The sequence below is a fragment of the Neopsephotus bourkii genome, unplaced genomic scaffold (genome assembly GCF_033783945.1).
Source record: "Neopsephotus bourkii isolate Nb327-2 ecotype Australia unplaced genomic scaffold, CSIRO-AGI_Nbou_v1 NB_1060, whole genome shotgun sequence".
NCBI classification, from domain to species: domain Eukaryota; kingdom Metazoa; phylum Chordata; class Aves; order Psittaciformes; family Psittacidae; genus Neopsephotus; species Neopsephotus bourkii.
The window spans coordinates 1,349,197-1,372,825 of NW_026901548.1; the positions used below are offsets into that span (position 1 = coordinate 1,349,197).

Below are 23,629 nucleotides of genomic sequence, written 5' to 3' on the forward strand. Positions count from 1 at the left end.
TTCCTACCTGGGGCTGTGCCTTCCCTAACTGCCCCCAAGCTCTGCAATGCTGCCATATCCCCATCAGTGACTCTCCCATGGGATTCATTTGGAATTGCTCTGGATTTGTTGCTGGTTCCTGGTGCGGTGGGGACTGCACCACAGCAGCTCCGAAGCCTGCATCCCTGCTGCCAGTATCGGGTAGGATGGGTGGATACGGACATGCACAGGTCTGGATGGGAGAGCATCCAGCCTGCAGGGGGTTGTCCTTTGGTTTACCTGCTCATCACTTAGCTCTAGCTTTACCAGCAGGGTTTAACAGCTCTGTCATTCCTGACCTGTCTTGGTGGGGTTTGATGGAGCTGTGCCCATCAACTTCAAACAAAAGGCAAGCTGCTGCAGCCCTGCCCAGTGAGGAGCAGACAGGCTGCTATATGGGATTGTCCCGGCCAGTGAGGAGCAGCTAAGCTGCTATATGGGATTGTCCTGGCCAGTGAGGAGCAGCTAAGCTGCTATATGGGATTGTCCCGGCCAGTGAGGAGCAGCTAAGCTGCTATATGGGATTGTCCTGGCCAGTGAGGAGCAGACAGGCTGCTATATGGGATTATTCCAGCCAGTGAGGAGCAGATAGGCTGCTATATGGGATTGTCCTTGGCCAGTGAGGAGCAGATAGGCTGCTATATGGGATTATTCCAGCCAGTGAAGGACAGATAGGCTGCTATATGGGATTATTCCAGCCAGTGACGGACAGATAGGCTGCTATATGGGTTTATTCCAGCCAGTGAGGAGCAGATAGGCTGCTATATGGGATTGTCCTTGGCCAGTGAGGAGCAGATAGGCTGCTATATGGGATTATTCCAGCCAGTGAAGGACAGATAGGCTGCTATATGGGATTATTCCAGCCAGTGAGGAGCAGATAGGCTGCTATATGGGATTATTCCAGCCAGTGAGGAGCAGATAGGCTGCTATATGGGATTATTCCGGCCAGTGAGGAGCAGATAGGCTGCTATATGGGATTATTCCAGCCAGTGAGGAGCAGATAGGCTGCTATATGGGATTATTCCAGCCAGTGAGGAGCAGATAGGCTGCTATATGGGATTATTCCAGCCAGTGAGGAGCAGCTAGGCTGCTATATGGGGTTATTCCAGCCAGTGAGGAGCAGATAGGCTGCTATATGGGATTGTCCCTGCCAGAGAAGGACAGATAGGCTGCTATATGGGATTATTCCAGCCAGTGAGGAGCAGATAGGCTGCTATATGGGATTGTCCCTGCCAGAGAAGGACAGATAGGCTGCTATATGGGATTCTCCTTGGCCAGGGTTTGCTGTAAACCCAAAGGAATTGTGAACCTGAGGGCAGGTCTCCGGTCCTTTCAGCTCTGCCCTTGCAGATCACTTGGTGTCACTGAACAGCAGCTCCACTGCCTGTTAGGAGAGGGGTTGTGCTGAGGCATCCTTCCCTGGCTTATGGCCAGCTCCCAGCAGCAGCGTTATCCAACCTGGGGTCACCCTTCCCATTCCCAGCATTCCAGGCTCTGCGCACTATCTGAGCACTCTGCTCCCAAGGGACCACGTTTCCTCTCCCCATCTTCCAAGAAAACATTGAGATCCTTGTGATGACAAACGTCACCGCATCTTCCCTGACCTCGGGATGCTCCTCCATGTGTTTAGAGTGCTGCTTCCATCCCCGTGATAAAGCTGCTTCCAAGGAAGCCTTGAAGGAAAGGGGTCCAGGAGCGGGTCATCGGGATGTGTTGCAGATGGCAATCCTCTGTCCTCTGGAACCCAGTTGGATTTCCAAGGGGGAGAGGCAGATGGTGCATTACATATGAAGGCAATGAGGACCAGGGTTGTTTCATTGCTCCAAGCGGTTGGAGGAACTGATCCAAAGAACCCAACACTCAGGGAGAGGAAAACCCATCAGGGACACTCCTTGCTGATTTTGGGAAGCAAATGACACATGAGTTCTAGATGATGGAGTGAGTGGGTTTTAGTCTCTCTCTGTTGCCTCTGTCTCGCAATGCTATGACTCTACCTGGAGCACTGCTCCCAGTTTTGGTGGTGTGTCATTTGAAAAGCTTTTCCCACTGTTTCCCCACCACCACCACCACGTACACTTGGGAAAGAGACCAACAGCAACCAAGGGAATGTTGTATTGGGAAGGAGATGATCCCTGTCTTGAATCCGTGAGCAATTCTCTGCTTTTCCGTGGTTTTCCATGGCTATTTATGGGAAACCCGGGTTTGCCATAGTGCTTTGGAAGAGCACGACGCTCTTGGGAGGGTGAAGCGCTGCTCTGTGTGGGGCAGTGAAATCAGAGCCATGGGGATGGGATGCTGAACTCCCTTCCTGAGCTACCTCCACAGGTCTGGTTGAGTTGTGGCTTTCTGGTGCAAACCCATTCTAAGGGGTTTGTTGGGCAAGGAAAAGGACAGAAAGAGGTGAATCAAAGGTGGTGGTTGTGCCAGATTCCGGGAGGCAGAGGCTGCCCATGGAAGCCCCTTAGTCCCATTAATGGGATATTTCAGACTCTAAGTATACCAATCTGACGAATCTTTGTCATTATTAAACTCAGACCAAAATCAATTGATGGTTTTAATGATGGGTTCATGGCAAGTTGCTGCTTACCTAAGTTTCCCAGTGTATTGCATCCATCCCAGTGGTTACCCTGACTTGGGATACTGGTTGGACACAGGGGCTTGGAGCAAGCTGCTCCAGTGGAAGGGGTCCCTGCCTGTGGCAGGGGTTGGAGCTGGAGGAGCTTTGAGGTCCCTTCCAACCCAAATCATCCCATTTGATTCTATATGATACAGGAGCACCTGTCCTACAGTGGGGCCCCACCGCATGGGAAGGTGCCACCTAGGATGTGCCTCCTGCATTTGCTTTGGAGATCTTGTGGGTTCCTCTCCAAGGGGAGCACAAAGGCAGGTGTCCTGGGATGGTTTGCCTTCGGTCTAAGCAGAATGCTGAGGGGGACAGAGGAGAAGTGAAGCCATTCAGGTCAGCTCTTTCAGGAACCCTTCTCTGAGCATCCCAGTGTGACTGTTCCTCACTGCAGCCCACTCACACGTTTGCAAAAGGCCTGGGTGACCCGATTTCTGTTGCAGCTTCTTGGAAAGGTCCGGATGTGTCAGCGGCTGGGCTGGTGAGCAGGCACAAGAACCACGTGAAACCCATGCTAGGAACACCGAGATGAGCTTTCTGCCTGCCTGCTGTGGCACCCCGGGGTGCTCTGAACCATTGGGGTGGTTGGGGAGAGTCTTTTCCTTGGTGGGGGGGGGGGCTGTGGTGCAGGGCTTTACGCTTGACTCAGGCTAATGGTAAGTTTCACCCCAAAGAGATACCCTCAAGAGGCCCTGCCCAGTCCCAGGGAGATAAACTGGTTCATTTGGTTACTGGGATGATGCACAGTGATGATGCGAAACCCAGCGGTCCTTAGCTCTGGGATGATGTCAAAGAGTGTTACACGTCTGGAGGGCTATGAGTGATGGGGATAAACCAGCAGGAAAGCTAAAACCCACTGTAGAGAGGTGTATGCGAATCAGCCCTTCACCTGAGCACAACTGAGCACAGCCCAGGTTGTGCTGTGAGCCCCCTTTGACTCCCGATAGAGGGTTTTCTTTAGCGGTGATGGGTAGAAACTGAGCTTGGTTTCGGAGGAAGCTTTGGATTCCTTCTGAGCATCAGGGTTTATTTCTGCTGCTGGGTAGCAGAAAACGGGCTTTGAGTTTCTTTCTTTGTAAACTTGGTTTGCTCTTTCACTGGGTTAACAGTGGAGTCCAAGGGGTTCACTGGCTGCAGATCCAGTGGCTGAGAGCTGGAGGTCTGGTGTTAACATGCTCAGATGTTAACTCATTGTAATGTAACCCTCCCCATCTTCTCACCTCCTCAGTCTTACTCCTTTCCCTTACCCAGAGACTCTGCATGTCAGTTTTGGGTGCATGATCTGGTTTTGACCATTCCCAAATGCCTGTTCAGAGCCCCTTGGAGAGGGAGATGCTGCCGCACCCTTGGGGTTGCTGGTGGGGGTGATCTCTCTGTTCCCCCATGCCCATCTCGAGGTACATCACATCCTGCTCTTAGGATACCTGCAAGGCAAACAAGGTGTTTGTGCCTAGGTTGTGTGTATGGGGTAGTAGTAATGTGATGGATGTGACTGCATTGGGAGGGAATGAGTGTGAAAAGAGTATGTGACCTTTTCACATGTGAAGGTGGCAAACCATGGCATTAAGGGGGTGCAGTATGAACCCCATCCCATTCCCCAGCAGAGTGCCCTGTGTCAGGGTGTGATTACTCCATTACTTCTCTTCCACTGACTGCAAAGGTTAAAACCAAGGGAAAAGCTGAACTCTTGGAGCTATTTGGAACTGGCTGCAGCTTTCCCCTTCTTTGCACCATTCCTGATGGCAGAGATGGTGCCTGGCTGGTTTTCAGGCTCACTGCGGAGCTCCCCTGCTATTACACTGAAGAGCAGATGAAATCTGTGCTCTTTCCTCCTTGCCCTTGTGGTACAGAGGGATCAGAGCCGGGGAGGTTGCACACAGAGCACTTCATGGAGGAGCCCTTGGACTGTTTCTGTGCCTTCAGAGGGAATATGGTGAGCCAGGGCAGACGGCAAGGTACGTGCAGCTGATGTACTGAAGCAGATGCGCTGCTCAATGCACTCCTGCCCCGATAAGCACGTACCTGTAAGGCTGAACTCAGCTTCCACTGCAATCTGGGGTCCAGGATTTATGGGAAGCTATCACCTGGGGGATACTGACACCAGCTCCTGGCTGGTTTGCGCTGTTCTCCCCTCTGGGCTGCGCCCGGGGGCAAAGGGGGGGCCCCACCGGAGGCAAGCGCCGCTACAGGGAAGTTGTTCAACGCTTACAGGGAACAGAGCGAGCTCGGGGGAGTTTCCCCGCCGCTCCCCATGGGGCCAAAGCCGCATCCAACCCTCACCGCGCTGCTGCGGAGCGGGCCCGGCCGCTGCTGCCCGGGAGTGCAGGCAGGAAGGGAGCGCAGGCAGCGTGCGGGCAGCTGCGGGGCCGCAGGGGAGCCGTGCGGGGAGGGAGGGGGGGGCCGGGGCGTCGCGGCCGCTTGCGCAAGTAGGGTCTTTCCCATGGGCTGAGGCAATAAAGAGCCGCCGGGCGCAGGGGATCGGCGCAGCGCGCACGGTGAGGGATGGGATGGGTGATGGGGTGGGATGGGGTGGGACGGGCCCATTTCTGCTCCCTCCTTGGCCGCAGCGCCTGAGTCCCGCCTGCTCCGGCGCTGATTCGCCTGCTCCGAGCGCGATGCGGGCGGCAGGAGCTCGGTCGCAGCCTCCCACCGACGAGCCGGTTCCCAGCCGCGCTGCAAGAGGCTGCTGCGGTGCCCGGGCTGGGGAGAGCCGGTACCGTCCCCGGAGGGAAGGGTCCCTGCGATGCAGACCGGGAAATGCAGCGTGTTCTCACTGCCCTTCTCGCTCTTTGTGTTCTGAAGCAGGAGGGATCGGCACTGCTGCTGCAGAGACCAGCCCCTGAGGAACCCGCTGTGCCTCCACAGGCAGCTCCCGGCGCTCGGTGCTATGCTGTTATCCCACCACGGGCCGAGTTTAAGGCATCCATCCAAGGTAAGGTACCCTCTGCTCTTGAGTTTGGACACACGTGCTCTGAGAAGGGGGGATAAACACGGCTCTGGGTTTCTCTGGTCTTGTACTGGGTATCTGGAAGTCAAAAGCATTGAGAATCCCTCTGGAGGGTGCAACGTATCTGCTGTTTGGGAAACTTGTGCAAAGGTTTTGCTTAGCCCAAATGCTGGGGAATTGACTGGGATGAAAAGAGGGGAATGCGCTGGAGCTGCTTTTAGTACTGAGAGAGGGCAACTGGGTTGTGAAGGCATCACAAAAGGGGCTTGGGAAGGATGCTTTGTCACCTGGAGTGGCACAAGCAGGGTGATGGGGAAGCAATGGAAAGCAGCATCTGGACCCTGGTACTGCTGTTGCTTTACCCCTGGGGCTGGGAGAGCTTGAAGTGGGAGGATAACTCCTTGTACTTACACCAGTGAGCACCTCTGCGGTGCAGCAGTCGCCTTCGCTGCTTCTTCCTCTGCTAAAGGATGCTCTAAGGGCTCTCTCTGCTGTCTTTGCTGCAGTGGATGTTCGCCCCTCTCCTCCTCCTCCTGGCCCGGTTCGGCTGCAGCGCCCAACCCGTTTACCAATGGAGAGATGCCGCCTCCAACAAGCAGCTCACGTGCCAGCGGTGCCCACCGGGCACCTTCGTGGGCCAGCACTGCAGCAGGGACAGGCCGACGCGCTGCGAGCCCTGCCCGGATTCGCACTACACGCAGTACTGGAACTACCTGGACAAGTGCCGCTACTGCAACGTCATCTGCGGGGAGAAGCAGGTGGAGGTGCAGCACTGCAACGCCACCCACAACCGCGTCTGCCAGTGCCAGGATGGGTACTACTCCGAGGCGGAATTCTGCATCCGGCATTCCGAGTGTCCGCCGGGCTTCGGTGTGGAGAAGCGGGGTGAGTCCCTCTGTGTGTGTGCTCCTGGGGCTCTTGTCGCATCCCCGCATCCCTGCTGGAGCTGAAGATCAGAGAGGAACAGAGCAGCTCTTTCTGTAGTCCATAGCCTGAGCTGCTCTCTCCTTGCTCCCCAGTGCGCTGCTGTCCTTGCTGGTGCGTGAAGCTGCTCCTGGCTTCTTCTCAAAGCAGTGATTCTTTGCTTTCAAATACTGTGATATCCCCCAGCACCACACTCGGATGGGATGAGGTGATCCTGGCTCCTTGCAGAGCTGGGATCCCCCCATCCCGCAGCAGCAGGCCACCCTGCCAGTGCTCAGCATGGGTGGAAAGGTCTGAGCAGCTCCTGCTCCTCCATCAGCCCCCTGCTCCTGATAATCCAGACTGGGAAAGGCTCTGATGAGGCCAGCGCAGGGCTGGTGGGTTTGGGTACCTCTGGGGCTGGGGTTTGTGGGTTTTACTGAGCAGTTTGGAGAGGCTGCATTCAAAACATGGACACGCTCAGGTTCCAAGAGCATCCAATGAGCCTTGCTTTGGTCCATGGTTTGGGGAGATTCTTAAGCCCAAGACTCCATCCCCAGGGGAGGTGCAAACCACAGGGGGACTTAGGGGGTTATTTCTCCATTGGTTCCCCAGCACAAATTCACCCATTCAAGCTTTCTGAACCTACAAGTTGCCTGCGGGTGGTTTCTGTCTCAGCCAGGACCAGGCTCTGCCTCGAAACCACAGCCTGCTGTAACAACAATAAACCAGCGTGGGCAGCAGTGGCACAACCAGCATTACCTTGCTCCGTGCTTTAATGTGGAGGCTTTTGAAGCCCTTCCATGTGTGCTGAAGGGCTCCAGGCTCACAGGCCAGAGGAGGAATACCTGTGGTCTTCAGCTGATGCTTATAATTATGCTATGGGATGCGACTGTATGAAATGCAGTAATGCAGGAGAGCAGAAGTAGGTCTGCAAGTGATGCGGGGAAGCCCCTTGAAATGAGCCATCAAATCTGGCTGTAGGACTGAGGATCCAAATGGGACCTATGAGGAGAAGCTGGATCTTTGGTGGGTTTAATTCATTTCCCACAGATGGCTTTGCATTGGGAACGATGCCCCAGCCCAAAGCCCTGAACACCCAGCAAGGACCAAGCACACTGTGTGAGCAGGCAGAACCGTGAGTGCCCGTGTCTGCATGGGGATGATGGGGTCCCTGCAGCACGGGTTGGATGGGTGCTTTGGTCCACGTGCGGGGCACAGGCTTTATTTTGGCTTTCCTATGTGCAAATACAGACCTGAGCACTGGGGTCACTGGCTGGGACTGGTAAAGCCAAAGCTATGGGGTGTGACAAGGCAGAGCCCTCGTTCTTAACGGGGTGGATGAAGAGGCGATGCAAGGGGTGTGAACCCTGCCGCCGGCAGCATCATTCCCATCTCCCAAGGAACAGAACGTGCCCTGGTGCAATCGGGCTCTGTCCTTGTGACACAAAAGCAGCTCTGGCCCCGAGCCCGGGTGGGAAGCAGCAGCTTTCACCTCCTGCCTGCCTTTTACTTTCACTTGGCCGGGAGCCTCCTGACTCCGTTGTGAATCAAAGGCTGCTTTGGCACCCGGCTCAGCCGCCCATCCCTAGGGTGCCTCCGGCCGGGGAGGCGGCTCTCCTCGGTTCCTCGGTGGCAGATGGGGTCTCCTCCTGGCTCTGGGCATGGCTGTCCGTTTATCAGTGCTTTGGGGAGGGAGATTCAAGCGCTGCTGTTTGCGTACGGCTCCCAGGGGAGCTGCAGGCGGTGAATGCAGGCGGTGAATGCAGGCAGTGAATGCAGGCAGTGAATGCAGGCAGTGAATGCAGGCAGTGAATGCAGGCAGTGAATGCAGGCAGCGATTGCAGGCAGTGATGGGGTGTGGGTGGGGTGAATGCAGGCAGTGAATGCAGGCAGTGAATGCAGGCAGTGAATGCAGGCAGCGATTGCAGGCAGTGATTGTGCTGGGGAAGAAATGATTGCTCTGTTATCCCCCCCAAATGCTCAGTGATGCCAAGCACCCCGCTGGCATCATCCCCTGCTCCATCCCCGCTCATCACCCCAGGCTGACATCCCCTTCCCTCCCCATTCACAGGTACCCCCTTTGAGAACACCCAGTGCAGCGCCTGCCCCCGCGGCTTCTTCTCGTCCTCCACGTCCAGCACGGAGCCGTGCCAGCCCCACCAGGACTGCGAGCAGCAGGGCAAGGTGGTCAACGTGGAGGGCAACCGGTACCACGACACCCTGTGCACCTCCTGCAGGACGGAGAGGGGCAACAGCACGCAGGGACCAGGTGAGATGGGGCTCCATGGGGATGCCGGGCCCGTGATGCTGCCAGGGGGAGAGCGAGCTCTCTGCTGGCTTTGGTCCTGCTTAGATGCAAAACGAGGTGAAACAGCTTGTAAAAGCATGGAGAGACCCGTAATTAATCATGATAATGGGTCAAATCCAGCCTGCCTGCCTTCTTCTGCCTTCAGGGTTGGTCCTTTAGGGCAAGGGCAGGGTGCAGGGCTCACCCGGAGCCCATGCAGGCTCTTTGCTCAGAGACAACAAAGAACTGGCAGTGAAATCCCATCAGATAACCGCGGATTCCGGGATGCAAGGACACTTTTGGCAGCCCTTCAGCTCTAACTGGTAGCTCACAGCAATACCCAGCGGTCTGGGTCATGTAAACAGGCTCAGTGCCAAGCACTGAGGTACCCAGCTCTGCTCCTGGCATGGCTCTTCTCCTTTGGCATCCCCACTTCTCCCAGGCTTTCAGCTTGTTTTCCAGGAGCTTTTGCTATGGCCACAGCGTTGTCTTGTGCAGGGTGAATGGAGCAGCATCCCTGGAGCTGAGCATGGGGTGCATGGTAGAGACACGGTGTCCATTGTGTCACTGTGATTATGCTGGAGGCTGAAGGCCAGTGGGCACTGGTCATAGAATCCCACTGGAAGAGACCTCGAGGATCATCTGGTCCAGCCTTTCTTAGCTAAATCATAGAGCAAAGGAGCAGGGGAGAGCAAAGGGCTGGCTCCGGGGTTGCTTTGTAACGTGCACCCCAAGCAGTGAGGGGATGAGGAAGGGGCTGAAAGCCATCCCAAGGGTGAGGGGATGCAGGCAGCTGCTCCAAACCCCCCCCCGCTTTGCCCTGACATCAACCAAGATACACAGGACACCAACTCCATGTGGCTGACTTGGGTGGCAGTGAACCTGCCCCTTGAACTTCCCAAACGAATCAGTCCTGGAGTGACGGGATGGAGCAGGCTGGAAGGGACTTTGGAAGTTCATGGGGTCCAACCTGCCCTGGCAATGGGAGTTATCCTGGATGAGGTTATCCAGCACCACATCCAGCCATGTCCCAGCATCCCCCAGGGGCTCCACTGCATCCCTGGGGAGGTTGTTCCAGGATAAAGAACTTTCTTCCATCAAGGAGAGCTTCAGTAAAAGCTTTCTTTGCCCAGAAAGGTTGGACCAGATGATCCATGAGGTCACTTCCAACCTGGCATTCCATCACTCGATGGAAAGCTATTGATGCCTCAGAGCATGCAAGAGGAGCTCTTCCCTTTGCATCCTCTCCTGGCACTGCCAACACAGGCATTCCTCCTTACAGAGCCTGACTCACACCACGAGCTCCGTGCCAGGAACGTGATCCCACTGGAGACAGGAGCTGGGAACTCCGTCATCAGCGGGGTGCAGGCAGGCGGGGACTGCGCTTCTGCAAAAGCCCCAAATGGGGCTGAGTTTGGGCTTGGTCCTGCCTCGAGGTGTAAAAAACCCGCATGGGAAAAGCAGTTGGGACAAAGAGCAAGTTTGAACAGGCTTCCTTGGAGTTCCCCTTTCCCAATGCTCCCGGCACAGAGAGGAGCAGGGGAAAGCTGCACGGGGTGGTTTCAAGCTGTTATCCAACTGCTCTGTATAGGATGGGCTGCTGGTACCCAACTGCTCTGTATAGGATGGGCTGCTGGTACCCAACTGCTCTGTATAGGATGGGCTGCTGCTGGTGTCCAACTGCTCTGTATAGGATGGGCTGCTGCTGGTGTCCAACTGCTCTGTATAGGATGGGTGCTGCTGGTATCCAACTGCTCTGTATAGGATGGGCTGCTGGTATCCAACTGCTCTGTATAGGATGGGTGCTGCTGGTATCCAACTGCTCTGTATAGGATGGGCTGCTGGTATCCAACTGCTCTGTATAGGATGGGTGCTGCTGGTATCCAACTGCTCTGTATAGGATGGGTGCTGCTGGTATCCAACTGCTCTGTATAGGATGGGTGCTGCTGGTATCCAACTGCTCTGTATAGGATGGGCTGCTGGTACCCAACTGCTCTGTATAGGATGGGCTGCTGCTGGTATCCAACTGCTCTGTATAGGATGGGCTGCTGGTATCCAACTGCTCTGTATAGGATGGGCTGCTGCTGGTATCCAACTGCTCTGTATAGGATGGGCTGCTGCTGGTATCCAACTGCTCTGTATAGGATGGGTGCTGGTATCCAACTGCTCTGTATAGGATGGGCTGCTGGTATCCAACTGCTCTGTATAGGATGGGTGCTGCTGGTATCCAACTGCTCTGTATAGGATGGGTGCTGCTGGTACCCAACTGCTCTGTATAGGATGGGCTGCTGCTGGTATCTAACTGCTCTGTATAGGATGGGTGCTGCTGGTACCTAACTGCTCTGTATAGGATGGGTGCTGCTGGTACCCAACTGCTCTGTATCGGATGGGCGGCTGCTGGTACCCAACTGCTCTGTATAGGATGGGCTGCTGCTGGTATCTAACTGCTCTGTATAGGATGGGTGCTGCTGGTATCCAACTGCTCTGTATAGGATGGGCTGCTGGTACCCAACTGCTCTGTATAGGATGGGCTGCTGCTGGTATCTAACTGCTCTGTATAGGATGGGTGCTGCTGGTACCCAACTGCTCTGTATAGGATGGGCTGCTGCTGGTATCCAACTGCTCTGTATAGGATGGGCTGCTGGATCCAACTGCTCTATAGGATGGGTGCTGCTGGTACCCAACTGCTCTGTATAGGATGGGCTGCTGCTGGTATCCAACTGCTCTGTATAGGATGGGCTGCTGGATCCAACTGCTCTGTATAGGATGGGTGCTGCTGGTATCCAACTGCTCTGTATAGGATGGGCTGCTGGTATCCAACTGCTCTGTATAGGATGGGCTGCTGCTGGTACCCAACTGCTCTGTATAGGATGGGCTGCTGCTGGTATCCAACTGCTCTGTATAGGATGGGCTGCTGGTATCCAACTGCTCTGTATAGGATGGGCTGCTGGTATCCAACTGCTCTGTATAGGATGGGCTGCTGCTGGTATCCAACTGCTCTGTATAGGATGGGCTGCTGCTGGTACCCAACTGTTCTGTATAGGATGGGCTGCTGCTGGTATCCAACTGCTCTGTATAGGATGGGCTGCTGGTACCCAACTGCTCTGTATAGGATGGGCTGCTGCTGGTACCCAACTGCTCTGTATAGGATGGGCTGCTGCTGGTATCCAACTGCTCTGTATAGGATGGGTGCTGCTGGTACCCAACTGCTCTGTATAGGATGGGTGCTGCTGGTATCCAACTGCTCTGTATAGGATGGGCTGCTGGTACCCAACTGCTCTGTATAGGATGGGCTGCTGCTGGTACCCAACTGCTCTGTATAGGATGGGTGCTGCTGGTATCCAACTGCTCTGTGTAGGATGGGCTGCTGGTACCCAACTGCTCTGTATAGGATGGGTGCTGCTGGTATCCAACTGCTCTGTATAGGATGGGTGCTGCTGGTATCCAACTGCTCTGTATAGGATGGGCTGCTGGTACCCAACTGCTCTGTATAGGATGGGCTGCTGCTGGTATCCAACTGCTCTGTATAGGATGGGTGCTGCTGGTACCCAACTGCTCTGTATAGGATGGGTGCTGCTGGTATCCAACTGCTCTGTATAGGATGGGTGCTGCTGGTATCCAACTGCTCTGTATAGGATGGGCTGCTGCTGGTATCCAACTGCTCTGTATAGGATGGGTGCTGCTGGTATCCAACTGCTCTGTATAGGATGGGCTGCTGCTGGTATCCAACTGCTCTGTATAGGATGGGCTGCTGCTGGTACCCAACTGCTCTGTATAGGATGGGTGCTGCTGGTATCCAACTGCTCTGTATAGGATGGGTGCTGCTGGTATCCAACTGCTCTGTATAGGATGGGCTGCTGCTGGTATCTAACTGCTCTGTATAGGATGGGCTGCTGCTGGTACCCAGCTGCTCTGTATAGGATGGGCTGCTGCTGGGAAACGCAGGCTGCAGTGAGGGCTGGAGCCAGCCTCTCAGTGAGCTGCAGAGATTGGCCCTGAGCACTTAATGATGTTGTATTGGGTGTTTTCCTCATTCTTTTCCCTTCCAACCTCACTTTTTCCACTTGCACAATGCCCATTCTGACCCACCGGTTCCACCGCAAGCCTTCCTTTGGCAGAGGATGCTGCTGCTGTGAGCCAGATGCTGCTGCATCCTTGGGTATGGGCAGAGTAGGTGGTCCCAGCTTGTGTTCATGCCATGTATGTGGTCCTGGGAGCTAAAATACCCTCCCAAATCTGGAAGATGGGTTGGGAGAGACGGGTTTCATCACGGGGCTCCCAGTCCAAGCTGTGGCTGGAGAGCAATGCCCAGGTGAGGACCACATCAAGGAATCATTGAGTGCTTTGGGTTGGAAGGGACCTTGAAAGTCCATCCCATCCCCATGCAATGAGCATCAACTAATCCAGGTTGCTCAGAGATCATCCAACCTGACCTTGAATGCTCCCATGGATGGAGCATCTCCCACCTCCCTGAGGCCTCCCTGCTGCCCCCCTCACCTTGCCCCTAACCCCTGGCTGCTCTCCTCCCCGCAGCTCCAGGCGATGAGGACTGCGAGCAAGCCATGATAGACTTCGTGGCGTACCAGAACATCCCCATCAGGAAGCTGAAGCGCCTGCAGCAGATCCTGGAGCAGCCACCGAGGACGCAGGTGCTGGGCAACCAGGCAGCCATGCAGGAGAAGTTCAGGGCTTTCCTCACCCACCTCAGAGAGGGGAACCCGGTCACCAAGGAGCTGCTGCGGGCGCTGAGGACTGCCAAGCTGCACTCCATCGAGAAGCAGGTCCGGGAGCGATTCCTCCTGCGCTGAGAACACAAACTGGACTTTTCCCGGGTGCTTTCTGGTTTGACTGGTTTGGGGGTCTGTGGCTTTGTTAATTTATTGATCATCCCAAACCCCAAGGGCAGCGCTGGGGGTCCTGCTCTGCAGCACTGCCTCTGGGGCGGGATGCTGGGAGCAGCAGCATCCCTGTGCCATCAACCGGTGCTGGCCATGGGTTTGCCATCCCCAGTAAGGGTCAGTGCTGTATCAGAAGGGAAGCTTGCCGACAGGGTCATTTGTTCCAGGGCAGGAACCTGCCTGGCTTTGTTTTAGATGTGGGGGTTTGGTTTTGTTGGGGTTTCTTTAGTTATTGAGCAGGGTTTCCCATGGAGGGTTCACTTGTCATGGGTTTTGAGAAGGGAGCTCGCTGCTGAGGCACGATGGGTGTAGGATGCTCCTGAAGTCACTGCTGGCCTTCAAGTTATTTCCAAACTGCCTAGTTTTATACCATGTGTTCTAAAGAAATGGATGTTTAGAATGTAAAGAAATCAATGCCAAAGAAGTTATTTTATTATACAAGTCTCTGTCACCAGACTCCTTTCTGGTCTCATTTGGAGGAGAACGATGCTGCTGCATGTCCCAGACCCATCGTCTTCTCCCTCCACTCACCCTTGCCCTCTCTTTGCACGTGTTTCACCCCATGACCACGCACCATCACCATGACATCAGCTCCATCAGCCTCAGCATGACAGCAGGATGCAGCCCAACCACGTTGGGATTTGCCACCAGTGGCGACCCAAATGAGCACCAGGGTTGTCCCCAGACCCTGCAGCGAGCAAAAGAGGTGCTTGGTGAGCCAAGAGCTGTGCCTTGGGGCACTGATGCTGGCTGCAGGCAGGGTTTTAATGCCTTGTCCATGTTGCTTAGGGACATCCCCAAGGGTGATGCTCTCATGCGTTTCCCAGCCTGCAGCAGGGATTGAGCCAGCGCTTCCACCGGTGCCTGGAATGGGCTTGGCTGGGGTTTTATAGCTCTTTTTTATGTGAGTAGCTGCCAGGAACAGTCTGTGCTTTGAAAGAGGAGTGTTCCCCTGTTAGGAGCTGTTTCAAGCACTGCCAAACACGTGCGGTGTGCAAGCGCCCCACACTTCCCCCCAAGAGGAAGACGGATGTAACCAGCACAGGAGGGGATTTTAACCTCCCCTTGCTGCCCATAGGCACAGCACAGGCTCTTCCTGCTGCAATGAGCTCTCCATCCACAGCAGGCTGGGTGAATGGGGCTGAGCCGGGGGGCAGCATCCTCGGGGGGCAGGCAGGACCTGGGGGGGGCAATGGTCTCACCCCAGCTTTGGGCTATGGGGATGGAGCAGTGCAGGGATCCTGACACGGGTTCACCCAAGGGACAGAGAAGCAAAAGGCTGAAAAGCAGCAGAGGGGCCCCCTTGTTCCCACCTCTGCCTCGATCCAGGACGGATCCTGACAATCCCCCTGCGCCTTTCCCAAGCCTGGCCTTGGAATCCCATGGAGGAAGGGTCCATGACTCCGCTTCCCAGCGCTCAGCTGCCCCCACATCTCACCCCTGCCCTTGGGATGCTCTATCCATGAGCTGCAGCCGTTATCTCCCCCTACCAGGGTCACTTTGACCTGGCCATGGCTCAGTGGGAGCTGGGTGCTGATGTGCAATGGGGCACAGGCGGCTGGAGCATCCCTGCGGGGGCTTTCCAGGCCGGTGATGCTCTGGGCACTGGGCCTGTCCGTAGGCTCCTTATCAGCAGTGCCAGACCCCTCTCCAGGTCTTCCTGCTCCCATTATCCACGGTCTCCTCCCAGACCGGATTCCCTTGTGCTGAGTGAGTTGGGATCTCTGCACAGCGAGGTTTCTCCTTGCCTGGCCTCGCACACAATGGGACAGCAGGGAGTCATCCGTGTAAATATGGACCTTTAGGAGCGCATCCAAGCGGCCTGGCACGAGCATCCTGCTCCGCTTCCAGGAAACGGGAACAGCCTGCAGGAGCACCCTGGAGGGCAGCAATTCCCCACCAGCTCCCACCCGGACCACAGCAGCAGCCGCAGCCCGGCCTGGTGGGGATCATAAGGGTAACTGGTTGGGAAGGTGAAGGGGATAAAACCCCCTTTGGTTTATAGGGAGGGGGAAGAGGAACAGTCAGAAGCTTCCTATAGTGGCTGCTTCCCCTGTGAGCTGTGGCTGAGGGGCAAGTTTAGATAGCGTTTAGATAGGACCCAGAGGATGATGCTCCCTGGTGCTGTCTGAGCCCTGCTTCCCTTTGCTGTCCAACACCTAGGCCCAGGGCTAGAAACAACCACAGCACTCAGTGGTGTCCGTGCCGGGGCTGCCTCGGTGCCTGCGGCTGCATCCAGGTGTGGGGATGAGTCAGGACTTCCCCATCCCACCAAACCACCGGTGGGAGCCGCTCGGACACGCTCCGGTGCAGGGAGGTGGTGGCGTGCGTGGGGCCAGCGCGGGGGGGCTGGAAGGGTGAACATGGGATGCGTCATGGGTACACGATGAACACGGGATTGAGGAATCGGGGGGAGTTTTCCCAGTGAGGTCATAGGGAGCTGGCTCTTGCCTTGACCCGGTGAGGAGCTGGGAGTGCTGGAGGAGACCAAAGGGAATGCTGCAGGGATGCAGAGGGGATGTGACCGGTGCAGAGCAATCCTGCTCGCTGGAGCAGAGTCCGGCCACTGTGGTCCTGGGTTACAGGACAGGTAAGCAAGCTGTGTGGTTGGGTTGATGCGCTGGAGGGAATGAATGCCATCCAGAGGGACCTTGACACGCTTGTGAGGTGGGATGATGCCAACCTCATGGAGTTTAACCATGCCAAGTGCAAGGTCCTACACCTGGGTGGGAGCAATCCCAGGCACAGCTACAGGTTGGGCAGAGAAGAGATTCAGAGCAGCCCAAGGAGAAGGACTTGGGGGTGCTGGGCAATGAGAAAATGAACATGAGCCGGGTTCAGTGTGCGCTTGAGCCCAGAAAGCAACCGTATCCTGGGCTGCATCAAAAGGAGCGTGACCAGCAGGTCCAAGGAGGTGATCCTGCCCCTCTGCTCTGCTCTTTGAGACCTCACCTGGAGCATTGTGTGCAGTTCTGGTGTCCTCAACATAAAAAGGACATGGAGCTGTTGGAACAAGTCCAGAGGAGGCCACGAGGATGCTCAGGGGCTGGAGCACCTCCTGTATGGAGCCAGGCTGAGAAAGTTGGGGCTGTTCAGCCTGGAGAAGAGAAGCTGCGTGGAGACCTCAGAGCAGCTTCCAGTGTCTGAAGGGGGCTATAGGGATGCTGGGGATGGACTCTTCATTAGGGACTGTAGTGACAGGACAAGGGGTAATGGGTTAAAACTGAAACAGGGGAAGTTTAGATTGGATCTAAGGAGGGAATTCTTTCCTGTGAGGGTGGTGAGGCACTGGAATGGGTGCCCAGGGAGGTTGTGAATGCTCCATCCCTGGCAGTGTTCAAGGCCAAGTTGGACAGAGCCTTGGGTGAGATGGTTTAGAGTGAGGTGTCCCTGCCCATGGCAGGGGGTTGGAACTGGATGAGCTTCAGGTCCTTTCCAACCCTAACCATTCTATGATTCTGTGATTCTAAATTCCCCCTCTGCCTGCACATTTACCCATATGGAGGTGAGGGTCCTTCACTCCCTGCCCTCCCGCGTCACTTGGACGCTGGTGTAACGCGCACTGAACGTGGTTGCATTCACCCATCACCACGCCTTTGCTTCCAAGCTGCCCTTTACAGAAGGGCTTGGGTTTGCCCTCAGAGGCTTAGAAAGTCCCTTATGGGAATTCACAGAGCATCAGGGTCACGTCTGAAGAAAGCTTCTCTTTGTGCATCCTCTATTTGCCTCCCCTGCCTCTGCTCCCCAGGTACTCAGCCTGTAACGCTCCACCTGGGCACTGCCTCCTCTTGGCTTGGACACCAGTTGAGTGTATTCCTAAACCCTCTGATGCCCTTCATCTTGCAGCAGTGTCCTGGGAAACCCGGTCAGGAAGCTTGCAGTGACCGCACCATCACATCCTTACCGACCCCACGGCTGTTTGGAACCACAAGTGCGTTAGGTATGATTATCAGGGTCAATATAAAATAGGTTTTCCCCACACAATTGTGTGCTTCCCCTTTAAAAGGCCTTTTCCATCTTACCCAGCCTTTGGGGAGAGAGCAGGAGCCACTTGTTGTGCCTGACTGAGGAGCATTGGGAATCAAAGACCCTGGAGTGTCAGAACCTGTTGTGTGTCGTGTCCCTTATCCCTGCTCATGAAGAGCATCCAGCAGGCAACACATTGGGTGCCAGCAGCATCCAGTGCTCAGTGTGGGGCTTTCCCAGCTGCTGGAGCTCCAGCTGTGCCATGATTTAGCTGCAACAGAAGGGAATGGAGCTGGGAGCCGGGGTCATTTTTCCATGGAAGTGCTGGGAATGATGACTTTCATGGCAAGGGTTGGAACAAGGTGATTGTAAGGTCCTTGCTGACCCTGGCTGTTCTATGACTCTATGACTTACCAGCTAGGGCTGTGAGGATGTGCATTGGGTGGGCTGGGTGCTGCTGCTGAGCCTCAGACCCGTGCACTTGAGGATGCTTTCAGGGTTAGGTAAGGGGTTTGGAGAGCTGGGCTTGGCCTCAGGACCACGCTCCAGTGAGCTGGTTGAGCCTTAGTTGGCCCAAGGCCGGTTTCTGTTTCTGTCTCCGTGCCTCCTCCTGCCATCCTGGAGCTTGGGAAGTGATTTATTGGCCTTTGCTCTTCCCAGAAGTGAAGACATGGAGCGATTATCAGGAAATCTGGGAGATAAGGAGCGTGCATCCCCCACTTCACGACTCTGAACCCGCACCAACAGCGCAGCTCCGGCAGCATCAAACCCAAGTCCTTTCCCCCAGTTCCTTGTGAGTGCCGGGGCATCCCGCAGGAACAACCGAGGCTGTGATTCAGCCCCCCCCTTGGTTACAGAGCTCCCCTGCCCTCTGACACAGCACTTGTGCTCCCGGGGCTGTTATAAGCTCCTCGGGCTGTGGTACAGCCTGTCCTGTGAGCCTGCCTCTCCTCGTGGCATGGGGATGAGCTGTCAGAGTTTCCACCACGCTGAGGATGTGGGTGCAGACACGGGAGAGCTTAATCCTTGCTGAGGATGGGGCTGCATGGGATCTGTTGCTTTGGGTTCGGGGTTTGGCCTTCCCCTTGCTTTCATCTCCAAAGCCAAGCTCTTTGGTTGAAAGGGTGGTGGTCCATTCTCGTGGGCATCACACGTAACCACAGCCACCTCCTGTTAAAAGAAGCCTTGTTGGTGTCAGAGGAGCAGTGTTTCGACAGGGCAGGAACAACCCTCGGTGATAGGAACAACCCTCGGTGATAGGAGCAACCCTGGGTGATAGGAGCAACCCTGGGTGATAGGAGCAACCCTCGATGATAGGAGCAACCCTCGGTGATAGGAACAACCCTGGGTGATAGGGACAACCCTGGGTGATAGGGACAACCCTGGGTGATAGGAACAACCCTCGGTGATAGGAACAACCCTCGGTGATAGGAACAACCCTTGGTGTCTCCCAGGTCATTGCGGTCCCCTGATGGAAAAGCAATTCCAAGCAGGCTTTGGTCACAAAACCTGGCAGGATCTGGGAGTGAAGCCCAGTGGGTGCCTGTGTGCTCATTTGCTGCTGTTCCACAGAGCAGGCAGTGAGGAGGTGCCATTTGTGCCACCGGTTTCTGGGAACAGCAAATTCCTTATTCCTCTTTATGAGTGCCCTATGGAACCCCCCTTTGCTGTGTGTGCCAAAGGAAAGCTACAGATGGTATCAGGTTAGCTGACTTCTGAGAACCAGCATTGTTCCTGGCTCTGAACTGTGCTTTGATCACAAATAGGAACACAAGAGAAACAACTGGGTTTCTGTTTCAGGAAAGCCTTTCAGGATACACTTCATTTTACAGGGAATCTACAGTGAATTCAGCCTCTCCTCAGAGCAGCACTTATGGTGTATTCCAAATCCTGATGTCTTGGGACTGCACTGGAACCACAAGGGCAGTGCTTTGAGTTCCTTCATCCAGATGGCCAGCTGAAGGATGCGCTTCGGATGCAATCCCTGAGCAGAGCAGTGAGTGCAGCCCCTATGTGCAGATGCTCACTTGTGCTTCTGGTGATTTGGTCCATAAGGAACAAGGGTTTAAGCCCTGGAGTCCTCCCTGACGTGTGCCTTTCTGTAATGGCCACAGTGGCTGAAACAGCTGAGAGAGGAATGGGTACAGAAAGCCTATTTGTGGCTGGTAGGAAGAACATACCATCTATGGACTTGCACATAAAGCAGTCATGAGTTACTAATGGTAGTGAAGGTTACTACATATTCATCCAGCGAGGGTTTTGCTTCAAGGAAAGGATGCTTCATCCTGGGAGCTCTTAAGCAAGTCTATCTGCTGCCTCATCTTCCCATCTGATAGCATGTGGCAACAGCCTCCGAAGAGGAGGTGGGAAGATGGCATTTGACAGAGGAGCCTGACATTTGGGCACTCGTGTGGCATCAGCTGCTTTAGGAAACGCAGTGCAACCGAGATGGGGTGAGGAGATTCCACCTCCATAAAGGGACTTGATTTGTTCTTAGAAACAAATGCCAGGCAGAATGCTGCAACCGAGTGCTTCCTCCTCCTCCTCCTCCTCCGGTTTCCACTTGAGGAGCACCTCGTTTATGGAAGGAATTCTTCCCCCAGTGATGCACATGCTGCGCTGCCCAAGCCTGTGCCAGTCCTGTCCTTTTCCTACACGAGGTTCTGATGGGTTTTAAGACCGATTTGTTTCTTCCACCACAAGATGCATCACCAGCCCTTCCCTCTGGGGTAATGGGTGCCATGGGTGAAGGCTTGGGATCAGATTTAAGCTGTGGGAGAGCTGGGACTGTACCCCTGTGGTTTGGGGTACCAAAAGCCAAAGCATGCGTAGGGAAGCTACTGGAAAGCCCCCAGCAGTGGTCAAGGCAGCTGCTTCTATCAGAGAGGCAGAAAAACAACTCCTGAAGGCTTTTCAGGGGCACAAAGGGCAATGCTGGAGGAAGTGCCTGAGGTCCAGCCAATGGAACAAGAAGGGATACACAGCAGGGATGTTTAGAATCATAGAACGGTTCGGGTTGGAAAGGACCTGGAGATCATCCAGTTCCAACCCCCTGCCATGGGCAGGGACACCTCACACTAAACCATCTCACCCAAGGCCTCATCCAACCTGGCCTTGAACACTGCCAGGGATGGAGCATTCACAACCTCCCTGGGCACCCATTCCAGTGCCTCACCACCCTCACAGGAAAGAATTTCCTCCTTATATCCAATCTAAACTCCCCCTGTTTCAGTTTTAACCCATTACCCCTTGTCCTGTCACTACAGTCCCTAATGAAGAGTCCATCCCCAGCATCCCTGTGGCCCCCTTCAGACACTGGAAGGATGCTCTGAGGTCTCCACACAGCTTCTCTTCTCCAGGCTGAACAGCCCCAACTTTCTCACTTTCATGTGGGATTTCCAACTTGTCTAAAACCCCAGTGTGATAAAAGCACCCGCTCTGCTTTCTCCGATATCCTTTGTCCTAAGGAGAGCTTGGCAGAAGGCAGGGGCTCGTCCCACCTCTCCGCTGGCTCTCATCCAGCCCTGGAGATGGATTTGAGGCAGATTTTAACAGAAAACTCTGCCAAAAAGGGATTGTTGAGAGAACATCCTGCCTGCTCTTGTCAAACTGCTGCTGGAATCATGCATGGAAACAACCATGGGAGTGATTCCTTCTGGAGCCGAAGGCAAACTCAGTCGATGGCTGGAGCATGAGCGGAGCTGCACGAGGCAGAACCCACCTTCCTTTCTGTGTGGACACTGCTGCGGTGGCTGCCAGTCAGGACCACCCACCTTAATCAGGCTGCTGCAACAAGGTGAACGCATCACCTCGTGTGGGGATGGGATGGGATGGGTTGAGGTAGTATCAGCGTGAGTTATTCTGCGTCTTCCCACAGGTCCAAATGAAGATGAAATCAGCACCACGTAAATAGCACTGTGATCAACAGAGTGCCCAAAAGCAGAAGTGTTAAGGAAGACTTTTGCCTCCCACTGCTAACACCTAATAGATGTTTGCACAGCAGGAACATTCCAGACAGGTGAGAGAAAGTTTACTTCTGCCAATGTTCAAATAAAGTAAGTAACATAACTACCAGGGCTGTTAGACACTTCCCTTTACCTCAGTGTAAAGCATGCTAAAGGAAAAAGTGATTACTACATACAGGTGATGTATGTGTTTCCCCTTGGGAAGATAAAGTGTCTCTTCAGAGAAAGAAATGGCTGTAACCAGGCGTGGGCAGAATGGCTCTGTCTCCAAGTTATCAGATACCTGAAAACCTGATTACATTTGAGCTACTCAGAAACATCCCTGCTTTGGTTGGAGGCCTTGCAGGGGGTTCACTTGCAACACAAAAGCATCTTTAATAGAGGTCTGTGCTTCTTGTAAGGACTTGAATAAGCACAAGTCTGGAAGATGATAAATTAGTTTAAATTCCTGATCAAAATATAATATAGTTACCAGCATGTCACCTTGGAGTGTCCCAGTGGGATTCTTTTTCAGCAGAGCTTATGCATTACCATCCCTTTTGAGACAGCTTTCCCATGTCAGCTGCATCCACTGCTCTGCACTGAGGCATCATTAAGAGATGGACTGAAGCTGCAATAAACCCAGCTAAGGGAGGAAGCCATCCTGACCTTGTGGAGCTGTTTCTAACCACACAGAGCAGATGCAATCAAAACCCCTGCTGACTTAGCAGCACTCCACTGTCTTCAGTGCTCCATAAAGTAACTGCTCCTGGTACCTGCTCAGAGAGATCCGAGCCCAGACTGTGCTTGTGCAGCAGGATCCTTATCTCACACCTGATCCAGCAGCTGATCCAGCTGGATTCCTCCAGTAGAGTCACGCTGCAGCACGGAGGGAGGACACACCAAAGCAATTCAGCAATGTCTTGTTTACCTGCTGGCTTCTCCAGCACTTGGGAAAGCTTTCGACACTATCAGGTATCTGTGGTGGTGGAAAAACCTGACTGTGAAGTTGTTACCTAAAGCAGGCGTTGGGAGCTGAGCAGCTTGCCTGTGTGTGCCCCATCACGTAGCCAGTTACTGCTCTAGAAGCTGCACTGATAGCACACTTTTCACTGCTGGTTTCAGAGAAATCCTCCCTGGTTTTCTGTGCACATCAGAGCAGGCTCATTTTTATATATCACAGCTGATACATAAACCAAAACAAAGAACAATTTGCTTTAAGACTTCCTGCTGATATGTGCCACAAAGCAGCCTTTGTGTCTAGATACCTGTGAGACAGCTAGGGCCTCAAACTCAAAACTGCCTTCTTCCCTCCCTGGTCTCCTAGGGAATAGGGAAAGGCAGAGAGCTGAGAAGAGCACGTGGAAAGCTTGGAAAAACCCTGCTGTCCCATTAATCAGACGTTTCAAATTACTTGACAAAAGTGTTTTGTCTTTCAGCAAAGTCACTGGTTTCCATCTTCAGTTTAAGCACCAACCCTGCCAACCACACAAGAGCCAGGACCACAAGGATACTCAGGCTTTCTGAGATGGCCAAGTAAGAAGTCACTGGTGTCCAGCACTTTCGTGCACTTCAAGCTCTTAGCCCATCACATGCAGCACCTGGAGAAGGTGCCACTTCTTATGGCAGGTGAGTGGTTTTCAAGGGATCCTCCACCTTCAGAGAGCGTGTAAGATTTCCCCACTATGTCTAACGGAGCCCAGTAACATCTCTGGTGCCTGGGTTAGATCTACCACAGTTTAATTCTTCTGGGATACAGCCCTGACATTGGCACCATTCGTATTTAACCTTGGGTACTGTGTTACACAAGCAATGGAAAGGGATTTGATCTCTCACCTGCCAGTTTGCGTGGCCTTCTCCTATCCTAGCACTACTGAGGAGTAAGGTTCTGCTTTCCAGTATCCAGTTATTTCCACTGACGTGATGTGCTCAATGACACAGTCCAGCTGCCCTCACTCTTTGACCCAAAATGGCAGGGTCAAAGGGAATGAACTATGTTCTCTTATTAAAACACCCTGCAATGAATTGTATGCAGAACAT

The 23,629-nt window shown here is 54.3% G+C and overlaps 1 protein-coding gene across 1 annotated transcript; it reads left to right on the plus strand.

The window, feature by feature from the left end:
- The first annotated feature begins 5,522 nt into the window (after positions 1-5,522).
- Positions 5,523-13,603, plus strand: TNFRSF6B (TNF receptor superfamily member 6b). The gene is made up of 4 exons (XM_061361478.1): positions 5,523-5,573; positions 6,095-6,473; positions 8,566-8,763; positions 13,315-13,603. Exons 1-4 carry the CDS (start codon positions 5,529-5,531, stop codon positions 13,587-13,589), a joined length of 897 nt encoding a protein of 298 aa, XP_061217462.1. The 5' UTR covers positions 5,523-5,528; the 3' UTR covers positions 13,590-13,603.
- Positions 13,604-23,629: the final 10,026 nt, after the last annotated feature.

Bases quoted from the DNA above. Each gene is read 5' to 3' on its own strand.
- TNFRSF6B (XM_061361478.1), top strand. From the start codon at position 5,529: ATGCTGTTATCCCACCACGGGCCGAGTTTAAGGCATCCATCCAAG. The intron at 5,574-6,094 runs GTAAGGTACCCT...TCTTTGCTGCAG, and splicing joins GTTTAAGGCATCCATCCAAG to TGGATGTTCGCCCCTCTCCT. The intron at 8,764-13,314 runs GTGAGATGGGGC...TCCTCCCCGCAG, and splicing joins CAACAGCACGCAGGGACCAG to CTCCAGGCGATGAGGACTGC.